General features: G+C 37.4%; 2 protein-coding genes and 1 long non-coding RNA gene across 9 annotated transcripts in view; 1 reads left to right on the top strand and 2 right to left on the bottom strand.

Moving 5' to 3' along the window:
- Positions 1-3,894, top strand: part of calcr (calcitonin receptor) — a 41,504-nt gene extending 37,610 nt beyond the window's left edge. For all 3 annotated transcript variants that reach the window (XM_077548442.1, XM_077548444.1, XM_077548443.1), the window contains one exon: positions 249-3,894. In XM_077548442.1, coding sequence (XP_077404568.1) covers positions 249-467 — 219 coding nt within the window. In that variant the 3' untranslated portion in view covers positions 468-3,894. The remainder of the gene's footprint in view (positions 1-248) is intronic.
- Positions 1-10,878, bottom strand: part of LOC144037185 (uncharacterized) — a 52,947-nt gene extending 42,069 nt beyond the window's left edge. For 2 of the 3 annotated variants that reach the window (XR_013288854.1, XR_013288853.1), the window contains exons 1-6: positions 10,857-10,878; positions 9,732-9,941; positions 8,737-8,856; positions 8,414-8,549; positions 7,921-8,012; positions 4,481-4,668 (exon numbers count right to left, since the gene is read on the bottom strand). This is a non-coding gene — a long non-coding RNA (uncharacterized LOC144037185). Of the gene's footprint in view, positions 1-3,979; positions 4,669-7,920; positions 8,013-8,413; positions 8,550-8,736; positions 8,857-9,731; positions 9,942-10,856 lie in introns of those variants that run through there. The other variant, XR_013288852.1, reaches the window with a different exon arrangement.
- Positions 10,879-11,464: 586 nt separating this feature from the next.
- Positions 11,465-23,549, bottom strand: part of vps50 (VPS50 EARP/GARPII complex subunit) — a 73,802-nt gene continuing 61,717 nt past the window's right edge. For all 3 annotated transcript variants that reach the window (XM_077548440.1, XM_077548439.1, XM_077548441.1), the window contains 6 exons: positions 21,730-21,878; positions 21,501-21,597; positions 20,618-20,776; positions 16,786-16,907; positions 13,227-13,416; positions 11,465-12,560 (listed from right to left, as the gene is read on the bottom strand). In XM_077548440.1, the coding sequence (XP_077404566.1) occupies positions 12,441-12,560; positions 13,227-13,416; positions 16,786-16,907; positions 20,618-20,776; positions 21,501-21,597; positions 21,730-21,878 (837 nt within the window). In that variant the 3' untranslated portion in view covers positions 11,465-12,440. The remainder of the gene's footprint in view (positions 12,561-13,226; positions 13,417-16,785; positions 16,908-20,617; positions 20,777-21,500; positions 21,598-21,729; positions 21,879-23,549) is intronic.

Genomic DNA, 23,549 nt, shown 5'->3' on the forward strand with positions numbered 1-23,549 from the left:
AGGGTTTTAATTAATAAAATTTTGGTCTAATGTTCAATACCATTTGCAAACCTCCCTCAATGCTTTAGGCATAACATAAAATGGTTATCATATTCCTAAATTATCGAGGATCTCAATTGTCTATAATAAGCACAAGAGTGAGGATCGAGGATCTCAATAGGGAGGAGCTTTTATCAAAGAAACTCTGATGTACTCACAAATGATGGTCGAAATTGAACTTCTATACTAATGTGTATGTTTGTGCGCAGGTGCAAGCCACTCTGAAGAGACAGTGGATGCAGTACAAGACCGAGTGGGGTCAAAGACGGAAGGACCACTGTTCGATGCGTTCCACGTCGTACACGGCCACCTCCATCACGGAGGTCCCTCCATATATGTACCATCAAGACGGCAACAGCGAACATTTTAACGGGCGCCACACGGACGACTCCGAACTGGTGGCGCTGAAAGTGGGCGAGATCCCCTGAGCGGCGCACAGGAGAAGGAACATACGCAACAGAGTAGTTACTGAATCTCAGAGGCTAATTTGTTTAGCGCTCCGGTCGTAATGTGGACGAAGGGTTCGGAGGAGCGACTGGGGGGGAGTCACTTCTATCACTTTATTGCAGCTGCTTTGTGACAACGCGATGCTAAATTGAGAGACTTGTGTCACGCTGGTGGCGGGGAGACGGAAATAACTGTGATGACAATGTAATCTGTTAGGGAAGATGTGAAGATGATTTGGATGTGATCGTGACGATCGTTAACAGCAAGTGAGCGACGCCATTCTTTTTAATCTCACATACTTAGACCAAAGGGTACAGAATGCAGGTAAAAAAAATAGATAGGGGCGTTTTGTGTCCAAATGAGCACAGATGCGGTACCCTAACTCACACGCAAACGCAAATATACAGTGGATATAAAAAGTCTACACACCCCTGTTCAAATGCCAGATTTTGTGAAATAAAAAATGACCAAGGAAAATATATTTAAAAATAATAATAATTCACCATTGTGACCTATAATTTGTACAATTCATTTTTTAAAATATTTTGGGAGTAGTACAAATAAGAAATAATGTGGTTGTGTTCAGAATTAGCCAAACACATTCAAACTCATGTTACATGGCAGTCAGCACACATTTGCCACCATTTAAAGTGGCTCTGATTAAACCTAAATAAAATTCAGATGTTCAATAATACTAATTTCAGAGTTTTTTTTTTTTTGGGGGGGGGGTCAACAATTTCACAAATACACATGGAGAAAAGCATTTTAATCCGATAAAACTAAGATTGAAGGTTTTGGCCGTGGTGCAAAAAACACCATGAGCAGTCGTAAATAGCAGTCAGTGCTAGCACAAAACCTTCAGGCGTCAGGTAGAAATAAGAAAAATGTCAGGAAAAGCCTACTAGAACATTAAAACTCCATTTGAGGTTAATCATATCTACTACAAATGGTGACAAGTGCATTCTGACTCATTTAACATAAGTTTGAATGCAATTTGTTAAATCTGAAGAGCCACATCCCCAGTTATGAGGGTGTGCACACTTAAGCAAACATATTTGAGTTGTGCATTTTTATTTCCAATTTTCGAAAACATATATTTTAATGAATTGAGTCATACAGAGAAGTGGAAAAAAAATATCTTGGGAGATTTGAACAGGGGTGTGTAGACTTGTTATCCCCTGTGCACACAACATAAACATGAACAATATACCAGCATTACCAGTCTGGTCACGTGCCACGAAAAGTTACCAATTATCATCTGTGTTTGAAGCTCTGGAATTGTGTACATAGATACTCGATTTAAAAATGAATATTTTGTTTTCTATTAATATTTTATCATCTTTTCTCATTGCTGAGTGTAGTGCTCCATGGCTGCACAAAAAAAAAAAAAAAACTGTTCAACTGTTTAGCGGATGCTCAACATCACAGGCCTGAGAAGCAAGCAGAAGCTTCATGTGCAAAAAGCATTTAATATATAAATATACTGTCCTCCAAGAGAACTGGAACAGTGAGGCCAATTTCTTTATTTTGGGAGTAGACTGAGCATGTTTGGTTTCGACTTGAAAAGATATTTATGAGGCAAAGTTCAACAGTTCAGCTTTTATTTTCAGGTATTTACATCTGGATCCCATGCACAACTTAAATCGGAAGGCCAGGCTGGAATTTGCAAAAAAAAAAAAAGTACAGAGGTGGGCTTGGGGGACAAAGTTTTATGGTCTGATAAGGCAATGATGAACGTTTACTAAAGGGAGTGAATGCTAAGATGGGCAAACAAACAAACAAATGATCCTAATATATATATATATATATATATATATATATATAAGCTTATCTGTTAAGACTCCGTGGAGGTGATGTCATGGCTTGGGTTTGAGCTCACTAATCTCCATTGATGATTTAGAAATCGACAGAACTGTTTTGCCAACAAATTTAAAGAAAGATCCAAAGAAACTGATCAGTAAGTAAGAAAAGGATCCAAATCACACTACCGAAACAATAAAGTCCATTGGGGGCAAAATGTCCAAATCTAAACTTAAACCCTATAGACATCGCGATGTCAGTGGATCACAAGCTTTGCAAGTAAACATTTTAAGTCTGTGACTTTAATTGATCAGTTCCAATAATTTTCCTCATACAAAAATGCCCCCCCCCCCAACCCCCTCTAAAAAAGGCTTATCTTTTAAGTGTGTAAAATCCAAATATATATGAAAGCTGAATTGTTGCTATTTAGTCTCATACTCACCATTTAATGTCAAAGGCTACAGGAGATGTCCTTTAAAAATGAAGCAGTTAAAAAAAAAAAGTTTTATAAGCTTTATCATGGATCACATCATCTAAATGGTTGCTCAATTTACAATGCTCATGTCTTTTGTTGCAGGTTAGAAAGAAAATAGTGACAATCAAATGAAGCAAATGACGTTCATTCTGTGATGATAAAGTACAGTACATTTACTAAAGTATTTATTTTAGTATATGCTCACGCATTTCTCAAATTTTTTCTGTATTTGTGGAAGTTGCCACGCTTTTTTAGTAAATGCCAAAATACATCAAGTATATGATTTCTGCAATGTGACACCAGTTTGGTGAATTCTTGTGGTTCGTTTTGTGTCCTTGTCCCTCTCGGCTTTGATTGACATCTTTGCAAATGTGATGTTTAAAAAAATATTTTGTAAAAGCTTGACTGAGTGATGTTTTTCTGCCCCTTGAATTTTGCAGAATGATGTGACATTTGCATTTTTTTTGTGCTGGCTTTCAGCCTTTGTAGAAGAGAGGAAAGAAGATAGACTTTATATTTGTAGTGTAAATTGTAGTGGTAATGATTAGAAGGGCTATTTTTCATTGTTGGCGATTTTCCTACCACAGTACAGTGGTGCCTTCAGATAAGAGTTTAATCAGTATGATCTCAAATAACATTTCCCTATTGAAATAAATGGGAGTGCCATTGATTCGTTCCAACCTCCTCCAAAAAACAAAACAAAATGTTTTTTTAAAAGGAGAATGGCACGCTGATATTGTAATTTATAAAAGCCTAACAAAAAGAATGGACAGGATTCAACTTTGACGTGGCCACTGGGGGCAGTGGAATGCAGTCATGCAGAAACAACAAAAGAAGAGTTGCGCAACTAAAGCAGCTGTTGTGAAAGCGCATTATGAATAAAGTTGAGTTAACTTTCACAGAGCATAAACAATATACGCCAGTGAATATTGTTTTATTATGTCTCTTCTGTTTGTGTCCAAACGTTTATTGAGTACTGCCACATAGATGTTATTCTTTAGCCCATCTATGGCATTTCCCATCATGTGTTAGCATTAAGCTAGCAGACTTTAAGGCAAAGTTATGTGGATGTTTTAAATACACAATGTGTAATTTTCTCTGCCTTATGTTTTGACATTAAACTTCCAATAGAATTGTTCTGTTTGTTGTGAAAACAAAAACAAATAACATAGACAAACGACGGCTCGTCAATAGTGTCTCAAGGCACCACTCACTGTATTTCATTATTTGTACTTTATTTATACTTCCAACCGCCATCTGATGGCTAATACAGGTCGGAATTGACTGTCATTTCTTCTAAGCACCTCAAGTCACAGTTGTTATCATAGTAAGGGCGCCACATTCACTCCTTTTATGCCAATAATTTCTGCCTTGCTAGAGACGCCAGTGTAAAATATGCAATTTCAGGCTCCGCTGCATCCCAATGACGCCGCCCAAAAGAAGAAGACAAATCATCCTCCTTTGAATTCATTCACTGGCGCTATGATCTTGATGAGGAGATGATGATGATGATAATGAGGAAGTTTGACGCCTGTGGAGCTGCGTCTTCATTCCTCTGATAAATATTGTTTCACAGCATAACAAAAAATCCGGGAACAGATCTTATATAATAACATTCAAGTCAAATTGTATGCAAAGTGTTATGAGGGCTTAGATGAAGCACTTGTGCTACAATGAGGACACAATGAGGAGGAAATCTCCATAATTGCATGCACATACCACTTCATGGGTTTTTTTTCTGCTCAAGATGGACGGAGGAGTGGAATCGCATTCTGCAGGAAGTCACAGCTTGGAATAACCTCCGTGTTGTTGTTGTGAGGCAGACTTGTGAAATTTCATTGAAATGTCAGCGCTCGGCAGCGTCTGCCATTTGATGGAGGCTCCTGATGGCTTCAGCGTGGCAGCAACTGTCAGAAAATTGGTAATAAAAGTCAGCGTGAGTGCGTAAAAGAAGAGCTTAGAAACAGGACATAAAAAAAATAATAATAATAATTTATACCAAGCAGGTGTTTTCATTACATCACAAAAGTTTGTTTGTTTTGTTTATTTTGGATCCCCATTAGCGCTCATAAACTTGACAGTTAATCTTCCTGGGGTCCATTTAGTAAAACACAAATAAAACAGATGGATTCAATTAATTGCATTAACTATTCAGGGATGTGATTTGACCAAAGTGAAATTATCTGAAAATTTAGCCGGGGGTCTGGGGGCCGCCGGCACCCAGCTAGGTCCAGCTCATGGGTTTTCCGTGTTTTTAAGTACTTTCAATGCACTCACATGACAAAGAAATAGACAAAACAACAGCATAAATTTCCAATGTATATTGAACTATCCCAAATAAAATGGCAGTTTTAGTCAAAATCATCCATCCATCCATTTTCTTGGCCGCTTTTTCCTCACAAGGGTCGCGGGGGTGCTGGAGCCTATCCCAGCTGGCTTCGGGCAGTAGGCGGGGTACACCCTGAACTGGTTGCCAGCCAATCGCAGGGCACACAGAGACGAACAACCACACTCACATTCACACCTAGGGACAATTTGGAGAGTTCAATTAACCTGCCATGCATGTTTTTGGAATGTGGGAGGAAACCGGAGTACCCGGTGAAAACCCACGCAAGCACGGGGAGAACATGCAAACTCCACCCAGGAAGGCCGAAGCCCGGACTCGATCTCACGTCCTCTGCACTGGGAGGCGGACGTGCTAACCAGTCAGCCACCGTGCTGCCCTAGTCAAAATCAGTCACATTCAAAAACATTGGACTGCCTTTGCTTTTAAAAACTATCACTGAGAATATCATCATATCTAACTAATGTGATTACTAAGTTAACACATAATAATGTTGAAGAGTTCAAATTTCATGAACAAATAATTGTATCATGACCAAATGAAAAGTAGCTCATGTTAGAACATACCACAAATGTCTTTGTTATAGCAGAAGATGTTATCTGTCGGAGTCATGTGCATACACAATGAACTACTAAAAAAAAAAAATAATATCGGAAATTTTAAATTTTTATTTTTGGAGATAAAAAAAGCGGAATTCCACGAATTAGCGGAAAAATCACATCCCTGACTATTATAAATTCTGGTACGCATCTTACACATGTTCAATAAAATAAAAATAAAATAACATAAAACAGAATAATACATAAGTGATTACTACACCCCTCACATTTCAGCAAATATTTAATTATATCTTTTCATGGGACAATTTAAGAAATGACCGTACAATGAAAAGTAGTCATTGCACAGCTCATTTAACTGTGCAAATTCATAACAAGCAGACTAAGGACATGGATTATTGCAAAAAAAATTGCTGCGGTCTGATGAGACCAAGACAAACATATTTGGTTCAGATGGTGCTTAGCGTGTGTGGCGGAAAACAAGTAAGGAGAAAAAAAGACAAGTCTGTGATATTGACACTTTGGGCATTTTCACTTAGCGGTCTACTCACTTTTGTTGCCGACAAATGCAATCAATGTATTTGAAGGAATTGGTTGTTTTGGGCACAGCATAATAAATATCTAATAAGCCAGCAAAATGAAAAGAAACAAGTTCATACTAGCGGATAATTAGCTTCTGGGTGCATAATTTGTGCCAACAGGCTAAATGACCTTTTCCAATATACTGCAGATCTAATTGGACACTGGATGGCAAAGAATTGAAATGAGGGCAGAGCACAAATGAGTTTATTGGGTTTCAAGTCATTGTGTTATGCACACTAAAATGGCAGACTGCGATGTATAGATAACAATCACCGTGTCGCGTATATAATCTCAAATCCTTTTAAGGACATTAAAGTCACAATGAGATCCTTTACATATTTAAAGTCTCAAAAAAAAAAAAAAAAGATAATTTGTTGCTGCCGTAAATGTGCAGTGAGAGCCGAGCTCCCCTGCTGGGCTCGGTGCAGCCGCTTCAAAGAACACAAAATCAAACCATCAAACTCTTTCCTCGCTCGGCCTAATCTGTAGCACAGCAGCTATCTGCTCGCGAGAGATTGCCCGACTGAGTGTGCACTTAACAATACGTAGTGGCTGGGCGCAATCACATACAGTAGAATACTGTACTGGCCTCATTCGGAGCAAGCGTATGAAATGCTTTTACTGTTTCCATGGATGAATCATCAACTGTTGCTCCGCGAGCTCGCTCATAATTGTTACATGAATTCCTTTCTCGTTACCAAAAGGCCAAATCCACAAAGCGCGCCGCAATCAATATTTTCATTGCATCTTTGAATTGAGCTTGATCCCTCAAGTCTGCACAAAGCGACGTGTGGCAACACTCATAAATAATCATCCTAAATGAGCATTGTGCGTCCAAAGCCCCAATGTTGTCTGTATGATCATTATCTAAAGTGTATCACGATGGCCCCGAGCTGATCGCGCATCTGCCATATTCATCTTACTCTGCAGCGAAGCAGAGGAATGACACACCCGAGGCATTCTCACAGTCCCAAAGTGGATGTGGCAGAAATGAAGAAAAAGGAGCTTTTGCTCAGATGGGGATTTTTTCCAAATGTCTGAGGAGAGCCGTGGCAGTGAAGTGTCGACTGCACACAGCGCAGCACCTTCCTTGGTTTAACTCGCACGGCCGGTGCTGCCAGTGCGGACAACACATTTTGCCAAAGGCGGGCGATGTTGTCTTTTAATACTTACGTAGAACATATTGTAGTCATGTATTTTTGACCAACAAAAAATACATAAAATTTTGAAAAAAATAAAATAAAAATAATAATAATTTTTTGTTTGTTTTTTTTTTATACAAAAAAAGCAAAAATCTGAAAAATACAAATCTATATCTACACATTGAAAAACAGGAGGGAATGTCCAAAAACGGAAGAAGAAGAATGAAAACAGAAAGAGAAAACTCCCCAGAACAGAAACAGTGCTACGGTACATCATTGAGCTGATAACCTCTTCCTTCACATCTTTCGTTCAGCACTTGCTCCCTTGTTACATGCTAATGAGATTTGTAATGCAAAATGCTAATTATCTGAGCCCGGGAGCAGTCGCTTGTCGGTGGAGCTTTTCTATGAAACAACTTGGGTTGCCCTTTAACTCACAACTTTCATTAAAAATAAATAAATAAATAAATAAAAAACATGGGTGAGTTTTTATTTCCTGTAGATGAAATATGATGGATGATGCAGTCTTCGTACCTTCTTTTGTGCTGTTTACAAACGACACAGGCTAAAGTCGTCGTCGTCATCGTGCCTAACCCAGAATTTGAAGACTGAGGAGAGTTGGACCTCTGCATAACAAGAAATATACATAAATAAACTATGTGAGGCCCACTTAAAATAATAAAAAACAAAACAAGTGAGCATGCTACAAAAGGGGCAGCAGACATCATGACTATTTGTTCTCCAAATTTCTGTGGAATGACAATATATGGAGTTCCATTAAAGCCAAACTCTCTTTCTGAACTGAGATTAAACCCGTAAAATCAATAGTAGCCAAGAATAATGAAAGCTATTTTTAACCTCGTCGTGTCAAGAATCATGAACATTTTGTCCTCCATTTTGAGCTGATGACATTAGTGGCACACATTGGAGCATCTCCAGGCTGGAATTATTTCTTTATTTTGTTTAAAGGTTAATGTACAACTCTTGTCTTTTGCATACTCTATATAGAGAGGCAAAAAAGGTGTACCTTCAACCCTTTGTGTTGTGGCCAAGCGTTGATCTGCTCTTCTTCCTCTTTCAGCAGCAGCAAACAGGTGTTTCTAATCACATGCAGCATGTGTGCGTGCTGCAGGTGCAGATGCAAAACTGGTCACTGGCGCTAACTGTACAAAAAACGGCGGTGTGTCAAAGCCATGATCTACTTTACGGTGGAATTTTTTTTTTTATAAATCCAGATAGTTATATATATATAGATTTTGATGGCATTATTTAAATATACGCATAGAGTTTTAGTACTGTATATCAGTATGTCTGTATTATAGTGCCCCCAGGTGGCCAAGGTGCACACACCAGAAGGAGCAGCACAATGTCCATGGAACTCCATCCATCCATCCATTTTCTTAACTGCTTGTCCTCAAAACGGTCACGGGGGGGTGGGGGTGGGGTGCTGGAGCCTATCCCAGACTGAAACTGAAAATGAAAAATTATAAATTACATTCAGTGACATTTGCAAGAATTTACACTTATCAATATGAATCATGTTATAATTATTGCATTCGCATTTTACTTTAATTATTTTATTTATTAATTATTACTGTATTTTTCCCCATTAAGTTTTTGTCTTTTCAACTTCGAGATTGATTGTGTTGTTTGCTTAGTAGTACACTCACAGACAGTGTTTTGTGATGTTTGAGAGACGCCATGTTTCTCCCCAAAATGGGTTTAATCCACTTTCTTGGTCTCTAATGGAGAGAAGCCAAGATTGGTGCTGGTAATTGTCAATTAAAGACAAGATGTCACAGCGGCAGGTGGGCTCAGGTTGTGTTAAACCTTCAATTGACTTTCAGGCTTAATTCAACAATGTGCAGGTGGCAGCTTTAGCGTTTATGAAGCTAGAAATGCAAACCGGTTCTAGGTAACTCTTAGAGGTTTCTCTCGGGTTCACTGTAATTTCTAATTTGAAAGATATGAGAATATTCGATTTTTGTAATAACACGTGTGGGTGTGAGTGTAGCCATGAACCCAATGAGGACAAAAGAAAATAGATAGAACAAATGAACCACACAGCTATTTGCTGTCTCGATTATCCTGATTGCAATGACGATGAGGGGTCACGACATGGACTATTATGTGGAATTATTATTTGTGAAGAATTGTGAATGAATTTGATTTGCAAATGGGTGTGGCTTGCCAGGCTAAAAAAAATATAATAATTAAAAAGAAATACAATATTTAGTTACTGCTTTGCAAAAAAAAAAAAAAGGCTAGACATAGCGTTGAGAATGTTATGATGGACAGAAAAAAAAAATTCAGTTACAGTTTCAAGGCGTAAAAACTTTACCAACCCAGAGAAATCCGGTTGAACCTGAAGTGTTTACTCATGTTGTCAGCGTTGAGTGCGCCGCTCTGCTCATGTCATCGAGCGCACACAACATTTGTTCCGCCCGAGCTCAGCTAGTCAGGCAGCAAATTAGCAGTGGCTTCTTGCTGGAACAACGATCTCAAGGCGCTGTCTTCACAGTTGAAGCGGCACATCCAATTAGCCGTCTTCCTCTCTAATGCCACTCAACATGATAGGGAATTAGAACTGGCGTTAGGTTATTGAAATACAGCTAAATAATGTTTATTTCATTAATCAGAGATGTGTCTGTGACTAACTTGAACTAGTGTATGAGACAATATACATGTTCTGAACAACTTGCATAAATCATCGTTTATATTCTCCTGAACGTCGAGCCGTGACAAAGCGGGTGAAGTGCCGCAAGTATCAGGAAATATATATTTGCTTGAGTATAGCTTGAAAGCGTGAGGGGTCACAGGCGGCGACTTCATGAGCCTCTCAAGACGTGCGCCATGAATCATGCATGGCCTTCTCCGTCATAATGTGATGTGATGACCTCTGCAAATACTATGTGTGCCTCTTCCCGTTTTCAGACTGATAAAAGCTTTGACTGTGCAAACAACTGGAAAATGCAGTGTGGGTGGTGAGCAACTAGTGGAAGAAGAACGTTCCCCATGTGATTCATCGCAGATACTATGGAGGTCCAAAAAGGCCAAAATAAATGAATAAAAGTGAAAATAGAAATTATACAAAAATTAAATACAAATATATATATGTGTGTGTGTGTGTGTGTCTAATCCTCAGTCCCCCAACCAACATGAACTCAAACTAACAATAATATTGTTACAGTATCAAGCCGTTTATTACACTCCAGTTGAGGTTAACTGTAAATCTAAACACACAAAACGGTGAAAAGTACACACAGTGCCCAGTAAAATGCAAACACACTTTTGTTTAGCTTGCTTCCCGAAGGTAGCTAGCTCTAGGCTAACACACAATGGAAAGCGCCATTGACTCGCTAACGCTAATTAGCGCGCTACTGGGAGCACTTTTATCACTCAAAGGAACGGCTATTCATACAAAACGCTTCAGGAATGTATAGACAGAGAAGCAAGTTAACATTACTCACCGGCATATGCTCTTTATACGCTGCAAAAAAAAAAAAACTTTGGTTGGCATAACTTGATTGTGACTTTCTTCTTCTACGCTCTAATGTGGCTACAACTTAGCAGTGTATCAGAACGTGCGGAAACACACTGTCTCTAAGTGGCCAAACCGTGTACACCATGAACACGCAAATAAAGGCACACACAAACAAGGGCAAGACAGGAAAATAATTTAAATAAAATCTATTTTAGAACATTTTATATCAATTCTGAATCGTATGAGAATTGTGATTCTTATGAAAATCTTTTTTTTTTCTTCGGTGCACCCCTATGAAAAACACGTCAAATTTTGTCTTTTTTCACATTATGTTTTTGGGACGAAACTGACATTCTAAAAACGTAAAAATGTAAAAATTGGGCCAGTTTCCAATTGACTTCCTATTGGATTTTGGCCAATAACAAATGCACAGAAACTCTAACCACACAGGAGGCCCAATTAATTTGTCTGACAGTGTCCTCCAGCTCCTGGTTGAGTGTTGCATCATTAGAATGGAGCTCAGCATTACTGAAAGGAATACAGTATTTTGATGAGACTGCAACCATACACAACAAAGGTTATCCAAGCAAACAATTCAGTGCAGTGCGTGTTTTATTATTAAGATTCAACCATGATTGCAGCACTGACAAATTGTGTGATAGATAAGTACTATTTGCATTTGTTTTCATTTCATGAAATTCATGATAATGACAGAGAAACAAAACAGCACAGCACATCCTGGATGTTACATAAAACACAAAAAGCTGGAAATAAATAGACATTGTTGAAAACATTCACATTTGCACGATTCTCCTCCAAAGATGATGCACAATCAGGAATACAAACATTTATAGATTCTTTTTTTTTTCATTTGCAGTATTCCATTGCAAAGTCATAATGTGGCGCATGGACGGTAAAAATCCTACATGATAATGAACACAATCAATTCTAAGTGGTGCATATATACAATTTACAGTATGTCAAAAAAGAGTGTACTTCCCTCACATTTCTGCAGATATGTAATTTTATCTTGGTCTCATCAGACCACATGGCATGGTTCCAGTAATTCCCATTCTCTTGATTTTTTTTAAATGAAATGGCTGAATTTTGAGTTATTTTGAGGGAACAATACATTTACACTGTTATATAAATTACTGACTACTTTTTATTGTCATTTTTTCAATTACAAATCTGCAGAAATGTGTACTCCCTTTTGTGAGAAACTGTAACTGTAAATTTGAATTATATTAAAGATTATTTAACAAAACAAACAAGAAGGAAAGCAGGAGCCGTTCAGGCACAAATATCTAGTTCTTATTAGTTGGAGTGCTTGTGTAGCAAGTAAAACATAATTAAAAAAATAGACGTGAGCCGTCATGTAATTTATTACACGGTGAATCCTGGTAGTTAACTGGAAAAATTTGTTTAATGAGCGTTGTTGTACGGATATGAAATGCACACTAAATTACTACATCCATCATACGAAGCATTTGGTTAACGTGAGATGATTCATTTGTTTTACTGTTTTTTTTTACATCTCATCAAACTGCTTGGTACATTTGGATGTGGTCTATCTCTTGGGCCTGTCAATGTCATCAATGGCGGCCAGAAGTTTCTGGCGAGCCTTCTTGTTTATGTGGGAGCCCAGACAAACGTTCACCAGGTTCGCAAGCTGCTTCATGGAGTACTCCTGAGAAAAAGAAAATTTAAAAAAAAAAGAAGAAAGAAAAAGATTCATTTTTTGAGGCCAAGTCATTCGGAGATAAGATAAAAACAAATAAATAAATAAATACGAGGGCTAAAATGTGTATGTAAAATATGTAAAATAAATAAATAAATAATAATAAATACATAGAATTAACAATAATTAATTATATAAATTTAAAACGTACAAAAGCGTATTGCATTCACTTGGGAAAAAAATCCTGTTTTTCTGACTATTTTTCTGTTCTAACAAAATTATTCAGAAAAACTGAAAAAAATAATTCAGAGAATCAGAAAAAATACAGGAAAAAAAGGTGAGAAAAAATATTCAGAAAAACTATGAAAAAAATATTTTAAAATTAATCAGAAAACATTTAAAAAATATATTAAATAAAACCGAAAGTAAAAAATATATATATTTTAAGTATCTTCTTATTCAATTAAAAATAAAATGGAAAAAAATACAGACTAAAAACATCTTCACTTCAATTTGAGGGAAAAATGCTACAAATACAACACTGATCATGTAAATACTTAGCCCACACTTTAGCATGAACCTGTCCACAAGAGTGGCTTACGCTGGTTTTGTCAGCAACATGCTTAAAATTGACAGCCAAAAATACATATTCAAGCATGAGTGCGGATGCGTCACCCTGTGGTTCTTGATGAACTGCTCCATATCATTCTCCGTCAGGTAGTAGGCCTTGATGTAGGTCTCGACAAACTCCTTATCCGGAATGGGCCTGAGGTCGGTCAGCTTCTCCAACTTCATCAAGAACTGTTGGAAGTCCAGCTGCATCAGGGCTCGGCCCTCGTTGCTGCATTTCTTCACGTTGGCGTAGCTACAAAATAGGAAATTCAGAGAACGTCATCATCCTTTGCTCGGACTCGCCAGCCGAATTTGGTGGCGCTGGCGTTGCCAGATGGCACCACGCTGCTTTCATTTTCAAGCGGCAAATCACAGACGCCCTCGTGCCATGGAGGCGCCACAAGCCAAATGGTGCTCGGAACTCGCTGCGGCATCTCATCAGAAGGCTTTTAAAGTTGACATTAGGTATCTACTCATCCATATTCTATGCATCTTATACCCATTAGTGTTGCGGGTTTAAAAAAATAAAATAAAATTACATAACACATTTCTTTGAAATATGTGCCCCACTAGTCTAAATATGGTATTATGATTAATATTGGTGTTGTGGAATATGAATTAAGCAGAAAAATCCACCCGTGTGGCCATTTTGACACTTGCTGTCAACTGAAAATGACATCACAGTTACTCAGTTCTCAGGTAACAACCAATCAAAGCTCACATGTTTCCTGTTTGGGTCAAGTGAAGTTCAGTAAGCTGAGCTCGTGCTGCATTCGGGGAAGGTAGGAAATTGGATATATCCTCCTTGGAATCTCCCGGTTGCAACCTCAACGCGTGTAAAGCGAATGTAAACAACAAAATGGCTGATTCCAATAAATTGTTGTTCTGGTTAACACAGTCAGTCGAAATTACGTCGGGTTTGTAAAGTTTCTTTGTTCAAATGACTAAATTAATGTTATAATAAATAAATAGATAAATATGTTTATAATTGTGTAAATTATATTTTGCCATTCACGGTCTTTGTCTCTGTAGGTTTGCCACTGTCAAGTCAACTGTGATGTGATTTTCAGTCAACAGCAAGTGGCAAAATGGCCGCCTCATGATATGGAGAAAAATGGCTGGATTCTGCTGTTTAATTCATATTTCACGAACACAATATTAATCAGAATACTGTGTCTAGACTAGTGGAGTCTCATAGAACATATTGTGTGTAAAAACAACAAAAACATTTGGACTTAACATTCCTTTAGCTATGGTAATTTCCATTAGCCGATCTTTTCCACATTGTATGTTAGCATAAAGCTAGTTTTTGTTAGATGTAATTATGGTTTGGTTGAACCATTTGCCATAAAGGATTCACTTTTATTATATTTGTCAGTTTTACAGTAAGCTTCAACTAGTGACAAAAGCTTGACTCAAGCAACCTTTGCCTCCTACTTTCGCATACATTTTGATACATTTTCACTCATGATGTGTACATTTTGAATAGAATGCGCAAGTGCCCCCATTGCAATTGTGTATATAGAAATATAACATTTTGAAATGCTTTTTTTTTGTTTGTTCTTAGCTCTATTAAAATCTTCTGTGGTCTCATCACGGGGCCTCAAAAAAAAAGAAGAAGTATTTTTAAACCTTAAATGGACAGCCATCAGAAGTGTACCAGGTAGGTGGGTGATAAGGTACCATATTAGGGAGAAAGGTTATTATTTCATGTTTACCGTTGCCGTATCTATTCAAGTTCAAATAACTCGGGCTGACTTCGACCTTGCATCACCGGATGTTATCTTTGATCAGCATATGGCCTTTAACGCCTCTCAAGGAAGCGCTTTGATCAGCTTGAGGGGAAATGGAGAAAATGGTGACTTACTACTTGTTGCAGGGGGAGCAGCATTTTTCTTTAAGGAAAATGCTAAGAGAAACATTTGAGCGTAAAAAAAAAAAAGGGAGCTAGGAAGGCACTGTGAATGAATGCAAGTAGACACTGATTGGCTCAAATGTAAATTTCCTAGTATGTGTCCATTTTTTTAATAGCCACTGATCCACAATTTTATTTTATTTTTTACCTTAACTTAATTTTTGAAAACATCCAAAAATCACCATAGGACATGAAGCCCTTTACACTGAGGTTGACTGCAGCCTCTCATCATCCTCAAGCTGGTATAAACTCAGAAATGTGCTGTGAGATATGAGAGGGCTTCGTCACACCTCCGATGTAACAAGCCACTCCACACGTCCACTCAAACACAAGGACGTAGGTAGTGTATTAAAAAAAAAAAAAAAAACGCAGACCTTTCCTGTCACCTCAAAAGCCATATCTGGTGTTTACACGCGAAAAAAGTGATGAAATGCATAGCAAAGCGATGTGTCAAGAGCATTTTACAGTTAGCGCGAGTGGCCCGTGTCATGCAATTCCCGAATGAGTCTGGAAGAGACGGCAGCCGAGCAAAGCAAAGGAGACGGGGATGAATGTAGAGTTGTTTTGTGAAAGGGCGGGTCCCAAAGGAACCCTGCGAAGTGAGTCGGCACCGCTCTCGTGTGGGATGGACGTATACTGTATGTGTTTGTGTTCGTTGTGCGTGACAGCCTTTGGGAGGAATCTTGGATTTGTGTTGTGTGCATGCAAATGGATGACCAAAAATGTCTGAATAAATAAATGAATAAAAGTGGAAAAAATATAACTCAAACATAACATTTAAAATTACGGAAGCGTATTGTTGCATTCACTTGAAAAAAGAAACAACAACTCCTGTTTTTCTTACAATTTTTTGGGAGGAGCTTTGTTTTTTTTATTTTGTTTTTCTGAATATTTTTTTCTGTTTTACTGATTTTTTTTTTCTGTCAAAAATTATTCCGGAAAACAGGCTGAAAAAAATTATTCAGAAAAACTGGAGGAAAAATTACTCAGAAAAACAGGGAGAAAAATTATTTAAAACAAAAAACAGGAAAAAGAAAAAAAAAAAAAACGGGAAAAAAAATTATAAAAAAAACAAAAAAACATTATTTATTTATTTTACCTCTCCAAGTGACTTGTTGCAGACTCGCTAATAGCGGAAGTGGACACTTTCCCGCATACCTCCATATGCAATAAGATGGTCATGTTTACCTACTGGCTCTCAATAGAGGAGTGAATGTGTATACTGTGTTGTGGTTTGTTCTCTAATCTCTGAGGGAAAAACCCCTTTCAAAAAATATTCTAAAAAAAGTATTTATAAAAACAGGAAAATAATTATTTTATAAAACGGTGAAAAATTACTCAGAAAAAAAGGGAGAAAAATATTCAAAAAAACAAAGCTCCCTAAAACATTTGTCAGAAAAACAGGACTTTTTTTCCCCTCAAGTGAATGCAATAAGCTTCCGTAATAAAATATATACATAAATAAATAAAAGTAAAAAAAAAAAACAAGATTAAAAAAATAAATATAATAGAAAAATAAATGTGGAAATAAATACAACAATAAATAAATAGAGAATTAAATGAAAAAAAAAGTGAACTTAAAGGTAATAATACTACATGAAAAATAAAAAAGTTATCACACTATAAATATAGAAAAAATAGTTCTTACTGCTGAAAATGGCTAAATGAGTCAAGCATCTCTTTAATATGATACAAACAAAGTCTTACCCCTCTACCAGAGTCCTGTTGGCCAAGCGGATGCAGTGCTCCCACAGGACATTGGTCACAGGCAGCGGGATGCGCATGTGTCGAGAGACGTCACCAAGCCGCTTGTTAAACATCTCAAACTCCTTTCGTGTAAGGAAAAGAAAACAGATGTCAGCATAGTCAAAATACTGTCAATGAAAACACTAAATGTAGAGGAAACCCCTTTTGCGTAGTGCAGGGGTTTCTCGAAACTGTTCTCATGAATTAGAATATGTACTGTACAGTGTTTGTAGCTGTAATTTGCTGAAAAATGCACATATTTTCTGTTTTTTTGTTCCCAAGAAACCATATTGAAGTGAGTTGAGGCGCTTCATTTAGACAAATGTAGTGCTTTGATGCCATCCTTGCAATCCTTACAAATGTGAGGTGTCAATTGCGCTCAGATTTTTGCTATTACTACGAATAGCACGATAACACTGCATAACAAAACAGTTTAATACAGACCAAAAATATTTTCTCTCTAGCGGGAGCAGCTTACAGTGTGACTGGAATATTTACCCTTCAACCTCCTTTTCCAACTCAACCAGTTTAATGGAAAAGCAGTTTGGTGCACGCCAAGGTATACAGTCTGCCGTGTTACAGCATTTACAGCAGAATAATGCATTCGCTTGTAAGAAATAACCCCTGCTGTACATCCTCATCTATTTATTCATATATTCATACATACATCTGGCAACCACAATTACATATACAATCATTACATTCACACCTAAGGACAATTTAGTATTCATTTAAAACACAGGAATTGGTCCACAGGAGAGGGCCAGAGCTGGATTCGAACCCGGGTCCACTACAGCACAACACATATAGCAAAACGGAACCTTGATAGCTAGCAAAGCCAACTGTATTTAATTCGAAATGAAATGTTATTCACTCTTAAACAGGCTCTTTCTTACTTCAGCATTTTCTCAATGAAGTAATTTGGAGGCTCCAGCATCTCCACGCCACTTTATATGCAAATCAATGTCATTGTTGAATGCTGGTGATAAACCTGAATTCATGAATAAAATATCTCTCTGCGTGCAGTATAACAAAAAAAAAAAAAAAAAAAAAGTGGCACGCTCGTTTCAATCAACGTACACGGCGCGACGCGTGTGCATTATGTGTATCTGACAAGTTGTTAGAGTGGGTTATTAGCGCCCGATGGGGAAAGCTACATGCTAGCTGTAATATGCACCTTGTCAGTCCATCAAGTGGACCATTTTGACACTGTAAGGGTTTAATCCCGGGGTTTGCAATTTAGCTCATGAACTAAATTAGTTAAGCTTTAAGTGCAGCGCTGCCAGAGTCGGAATTCATGAGGCGAGTTCAAGTTCTTTTCAGGGCAAAATACTTTTCCCTCTGAGTAGAATGTTTTATTATGTATGACTCCATTCATAAATACATAATCTATGGACATTTGGGCGGATATGTGATTTAACACGTTCCTTAACAGGGATGTGGGTACTGTTCGCAACTGCACACACTGCTGACCTTTTCTGACCTCTCGGTTTAACCCCCCTTCCCCATTTAAATGCAAAATGCATGATGAGCATGCATAGAGTAGTGGGTTACTTTAAAACACAAAAATGTCCAAAACTTTAGAGGAGCTCTATGTTCCAAATGGACCAAAACATCACAAATAATTGCAAATTAAAGTTAAAATATTTATGTCATTTATCTCTTTGACTGCCAGACGTTTTCAAAAAAGGGATGCCGTGGGTGCCAGCCGATTTTAAGCATTTTGACTGATCTTTCAAGGTCCATAGAAAAGTATGTGTTTGGACTATGGAAACACACACACTACCAGAAAAAGATTGGACTCTCATCTTTCATCAGAAAAAAAAAGTTTGTTTCTACCTTATTCCGTTTTTCAGTAATCCACAATAGAAAATGGTTAGTTTCACCTCTGTTTTGAAACAAACGTCTTTTAACGTCTTTGGCACTCCTCCATAGGATTTTACTAAACGTTATTTAACGTTTTTGGCAGTCAAAGAGTTAAAAAACTTTCTGCCAAAAATTCAAAGGAAGACTAATGTGGTCCACTGTCGTATGTGAACATAAAACAAAACAGAAAAAAAAAACGGTGACTGTGTGTCTTATATCTTTGACAAAAAATCCAATCTGCACACTTAAAAAAAAAAGAAGTGTTTGCTCAGCATGACCTGTTGCCATTTGGCTCAGCACCACTAATCAAATTTCCAGGTTTTTTTTCTGCAAGTGTGACAGAAAGAAGCTGAAGGAGGAGAATAGCTAATGAACATTTGTTGTTTAAAAAACACAACTAGGAGTGTCAGGCGATTAGATAGTAAACTCACAATTAATCGCAAATTTTACATCTGTTCTAAATGTACAATAAAATGTGCAGTCAAATGTTTTCTAAGTTTTGTACTCTTAACATAAAAGTGGGAAAAAATGTTACACTAATAGAAATATGGCTACATCTTTTAGTCATTGATGCCGTAATTTCATAATAATTCATAAAATTTATTTAAAATTAAAAAGATGTACTGTATAAAAAAAAAAAAAAAACTAGTGTGATATTGATTTATGTTGAGGTCATTTTTCTGCCACTAGATGGCTTTTGTAAGACGTTGGTGACAGCTCAGTGCATTTTTCTTTTTCTATTAACTCATTTGCTCCCCAAAACGTATAAATAAGTTTTATTTTAAATGTTTTAAGTGTCCCAAAGACGTATGTATGTTTTTTATGGGTTTTTTTTTATGCTAGAGCATACAGAAGGCTTTGATGCAGTCTCTCAACTGCAAAGAACGGTTGAAGAAATTGTCGTTATTACACAAACGGCCAGCAGGTGACAGCAGAGCATAGGAAATGAACCAGGACCATGTTGAAAAAACCCTCAATTACTCAGAATTCTAAATAGATTTGTGAAGAAGAATACAACTTAGCTACAAAACAGAAACAGGTAGAATTTTTTTTTTTTTTTTTTCGTGATGAAAGGAGAGACTTTAATCTTTCTTTTGGTAGGTAGAATATAGCTATATTATATATATATTATATAGCTATAACATAAGTTTCATCATTATTCACAAACCTGTTAAAAACAATGGTAAAAAGAGCTTTTTGCAAAATGGCCCTGGCTGATCTCTTATACTTTGCTGCCACCTGCTGGCCGTTTTATTCTAATAACTATCAATGCTTTAAGCGACCTCTTCATGTCAGAAGCTGCATTAAAGTCTTCTGCATGGTCTAGCATTAAAAAAAAAAAAAAAACATAAAAGATGCATAAATACGTTTTTGGGAGTGAAGGACAAAGTATTAAAAACGTATTTATACGTTTTTGGGTTTGAATGAGTTAACATGCAGTCACTTGCGAAATTCTGCACATTTTTAAAATTGTAACATAAAACTTGACCCTAGTCTCCACAAATATATGCATTATTATTAAATGTATTGCTGCTAAATTTTGAAGTGGACGTGTCTGCTGCGTTGTGACTGGAAATCCCCTAGTACAGACTTTACAAATAAGGGACCGCCCCTTACTTGTAAAGCCTGTACTATTAATCACGCGTTCAAAAAATTGGTGGCGTTAAAGGAACTTTAAATTAACTCAAAATCAATGTCCTAATTTTTACACCAGGGCTTCTAGTCTAGGCTGAGGCTTTCCTGCTTGTGTATGTTTTATTTTGGTTCTCTGGCTTTGTCCCACATTTAAAAAAAACATGCATGTTAAAACTTGTCCATTGGCGTAAATGATCCTCCAAAACGAGTTGGGATAAGCTCCGGCTCATTTGCGGCCAAATTGAGGACACAGAAAATGGTTAGAATCACACAACAGTGTTAGGCGCATTACCTTTAAGAGCTCGTCCACGTATATGTTATGCTGGGACATGATCTCTTTAATGTCCCATTTAACGCCAGACATCAGGAGCAACATTTGCTCGTAGTCGATGGCCTTGGCTGCCACGATCCAGTAAATGGGCTTCCGCAGTTCACTGGCTGTAGACACGGTCTGGGAGAAGAAACTCAAATTAGATACAAATTGAATACGATGGTCCCTCCTTTACATATGGATTGCAAAATGTCCAACGGTACAGAGCTAAAAAAAAAAAAGTGAAAAGTGTAAATGTTAGAAAACATCTCGCTTTTTATTTATTTATTTTTTTATACAGCTAAACAAAAATAAATGCTAATTAACGAACCCCAAATATAAGCAGCGCAAAGCCATTTGTCATAACATGGCATTCAATCACGATTTATACATCTCAAATGTCAAGTTCCTGCAACAGGAAGTGCCAGGAAAAGAGCAGATGGCTGATGTGAGTGACAGATTATTTTCCTTGAGAATGGCACACAGCGATGGGTGACTTCGCCGTTGCTCCTGGAGCAGAAATTGGTTTCTTGAGAAGTGCTGGTCGAAAATGAATTGAGTGCCTCGAGAATACTTCACAAGGAGTTAACTTCCAAGTACACCAAGATAAAGGCTTGTTTTTAAATGGACCTGTTTCGTTGTTATGAATGGCACAAAAAGAAATGACGAAAGAATAGAAAACATCCTAAGGAATTATCACCTCGTGTAACAATAACCCGCTTCGACATTTAAATGTCGAATCTGTCACATTTGATCACGACTGGTCGTTGCATAAGCGATTTGGATCACTTCATCTATTACTGACGGTGACAAATAACAGTTTTGTTAATTAGACAAAAAAGGTGCAGGCTGCTGTGTGTCCTACCTGGGAATAAAACTGCTGCAGAAAGGGCTTCTTGGCAGCAGGCATCATCGTGTCCAAATGGGATTGAAGCGACTCAAACTGCTCGGCCAAAAACACACTGAGAAAGATGACCAGAAATGTGATGATAGTTATCTCTTATCATGGTTGTGGTACACAAAATTGAACTTGTGAACGTAGCATTCCCTGCTGTTTCATATTTAATGCTTACATGTTTTGAGGGGATACTTACAGAGACTCGGTGGCGACCACTCTCTGTGCCAGCCCGTAAAGAGTACCGCTGCTAGTGAGGACCACCATTTGGCTGAGGTGGGGGCTCGGCACCTTCTCCTTCCTGTCCTCCGTGGGACCGTGCATGCCAGTATTTTCACTGCCTGCTTCCTGCATGACAGAAGTGGATGCAGCCAAAAGTCAACATACGCTTTTTTTTTTTTGATTTATTCACATTATTTATATATACAGTATAAACTGTGCTGTGGAACATCATGCTCTTATTTGACCCATGTGACAACAGTGTTAACTTTGCAAAAATGTAGATGCACACTCACGAGGAAACATGAATTCCAAGTGTAAATAAATAAATAAAATAATTTAAAAAAAATGCTGACCAAACAGAATCCCCTTTGGATACACTCTGCAAAAACTCATGAATACCAATACATAAAAAAAAGATTTCCTATTAACATGCATTGGAATTACCCAGAAAAATTCTGGCTGGGAACCCAGTGAGGTGATCCGATGTTCTTATAATGGGTGAGGGATGAAAATGTTAATTATAGAAAAAAAACTTCTTTGATGAGAACAAGGCAAGACATGTTAAATCGCCTTCAATGTGTAGTGATGCCACAGCGCCCTCTACAGGGATCTATTAGTCATTAAAGTAGTTCACAATCCTGAATTTCCCGGACAAGCCTACCTAATGAAAAACATACTTTATGAACATATTTGTCATGGCAGTTAGTGTTAATTTCTTTACAAAAACTAAAAAATTATTTCGTCAACACATTTTTTCACCGGACTAAAACTTGACTAGGCCTGACTAAAACCCTCATTCATAAACAATAACTGGGACTAAATCAGCAAGCATTTTCATCGACTAATGAAGACGAGATGAAAATGTACTTCACCCTAATAAAAACTGGACTAAAATCTATGGACATTTTAGATCATGAAAAAAAACGAGATGAAAATGAGATAAAATCTGGTCTCTGCTAATCTGTCACGTGACACAAAGTACCCCCCCCCCCCCCCCTTTTCAAATCTGCATCTAGCGAGTGCAACATGCACAAACACATGGGCCAGACAGGAGGTGGATTCATAGTGAAAGTTATAAAAAAAATAATAATAATTTAAAACGGAACATTAATCCAACAGTAATGTTAATCTGACCGCTAACTAATGCTGGCTAATTTACTAACTCGTAGCATAGAACCATAGTAGCCATTTGTTGATATACTGTAATTGAATGTGAAGTTGTTTTTTATCAAAAAAGAGGAGATTTTTTTTAAAGTGTAATCGTTTTAGATCCAAAATGTTCAATCTAATCTGCTGACAAAAATAATACGATTGTCCTTACTAAAACTAGACTAAAACGTAGACAGTTTTTGTTGACTAAAACTAGACGAATAAAAAAAAAAATCTTGGGACTAAAATGCTAAATTTATAGTAGACTAAAAATGGACTAAATAAAAATAGATGAGTTTGACTTAAAACTAGTGGCAGCAAACTTTTTGTCCACGATTTTATATTGCACAGTCATTTGAAGAATGGGGAAGAGGACCACACAGAACAAAATGGAGGATGTCAGCCCCGTAGGAGGACGTGACAATAAAGACAGAAGAAAAAAGAACATTGAACCGATGTACTTTTTTTTCCCCCCTACGTGAAGCAATGCGGGCCGTGTGAGAACCTTCGCGCTCTGCTCCTCTGAAAGCGCCTCCGGCAGATCGATGGCAATCACGTAAACTAATAAATGACTGTGAGCTCCGCTGCTATCAGTGGCGTTCCATATCATCCTTTCACAAAGCGCACTCCGGGGCATTGTGGCTCTAA

Source organism: Vanacampus margaritifer, chromosome 17 (assembly GCF_051991255.1).
Source record: "Vanacampus margaritifer isolate UIUO_Vmar chromosome 17, RoL_Vmar_1.0, whole genome shotgun sequence".
Lineage (NCBI taxonomy): Eukaryota > Metazoa > Chordata > Actinopteri > Syngnathiformes > Syngnathidae > Vanacampus > Vanacampus margaritifer.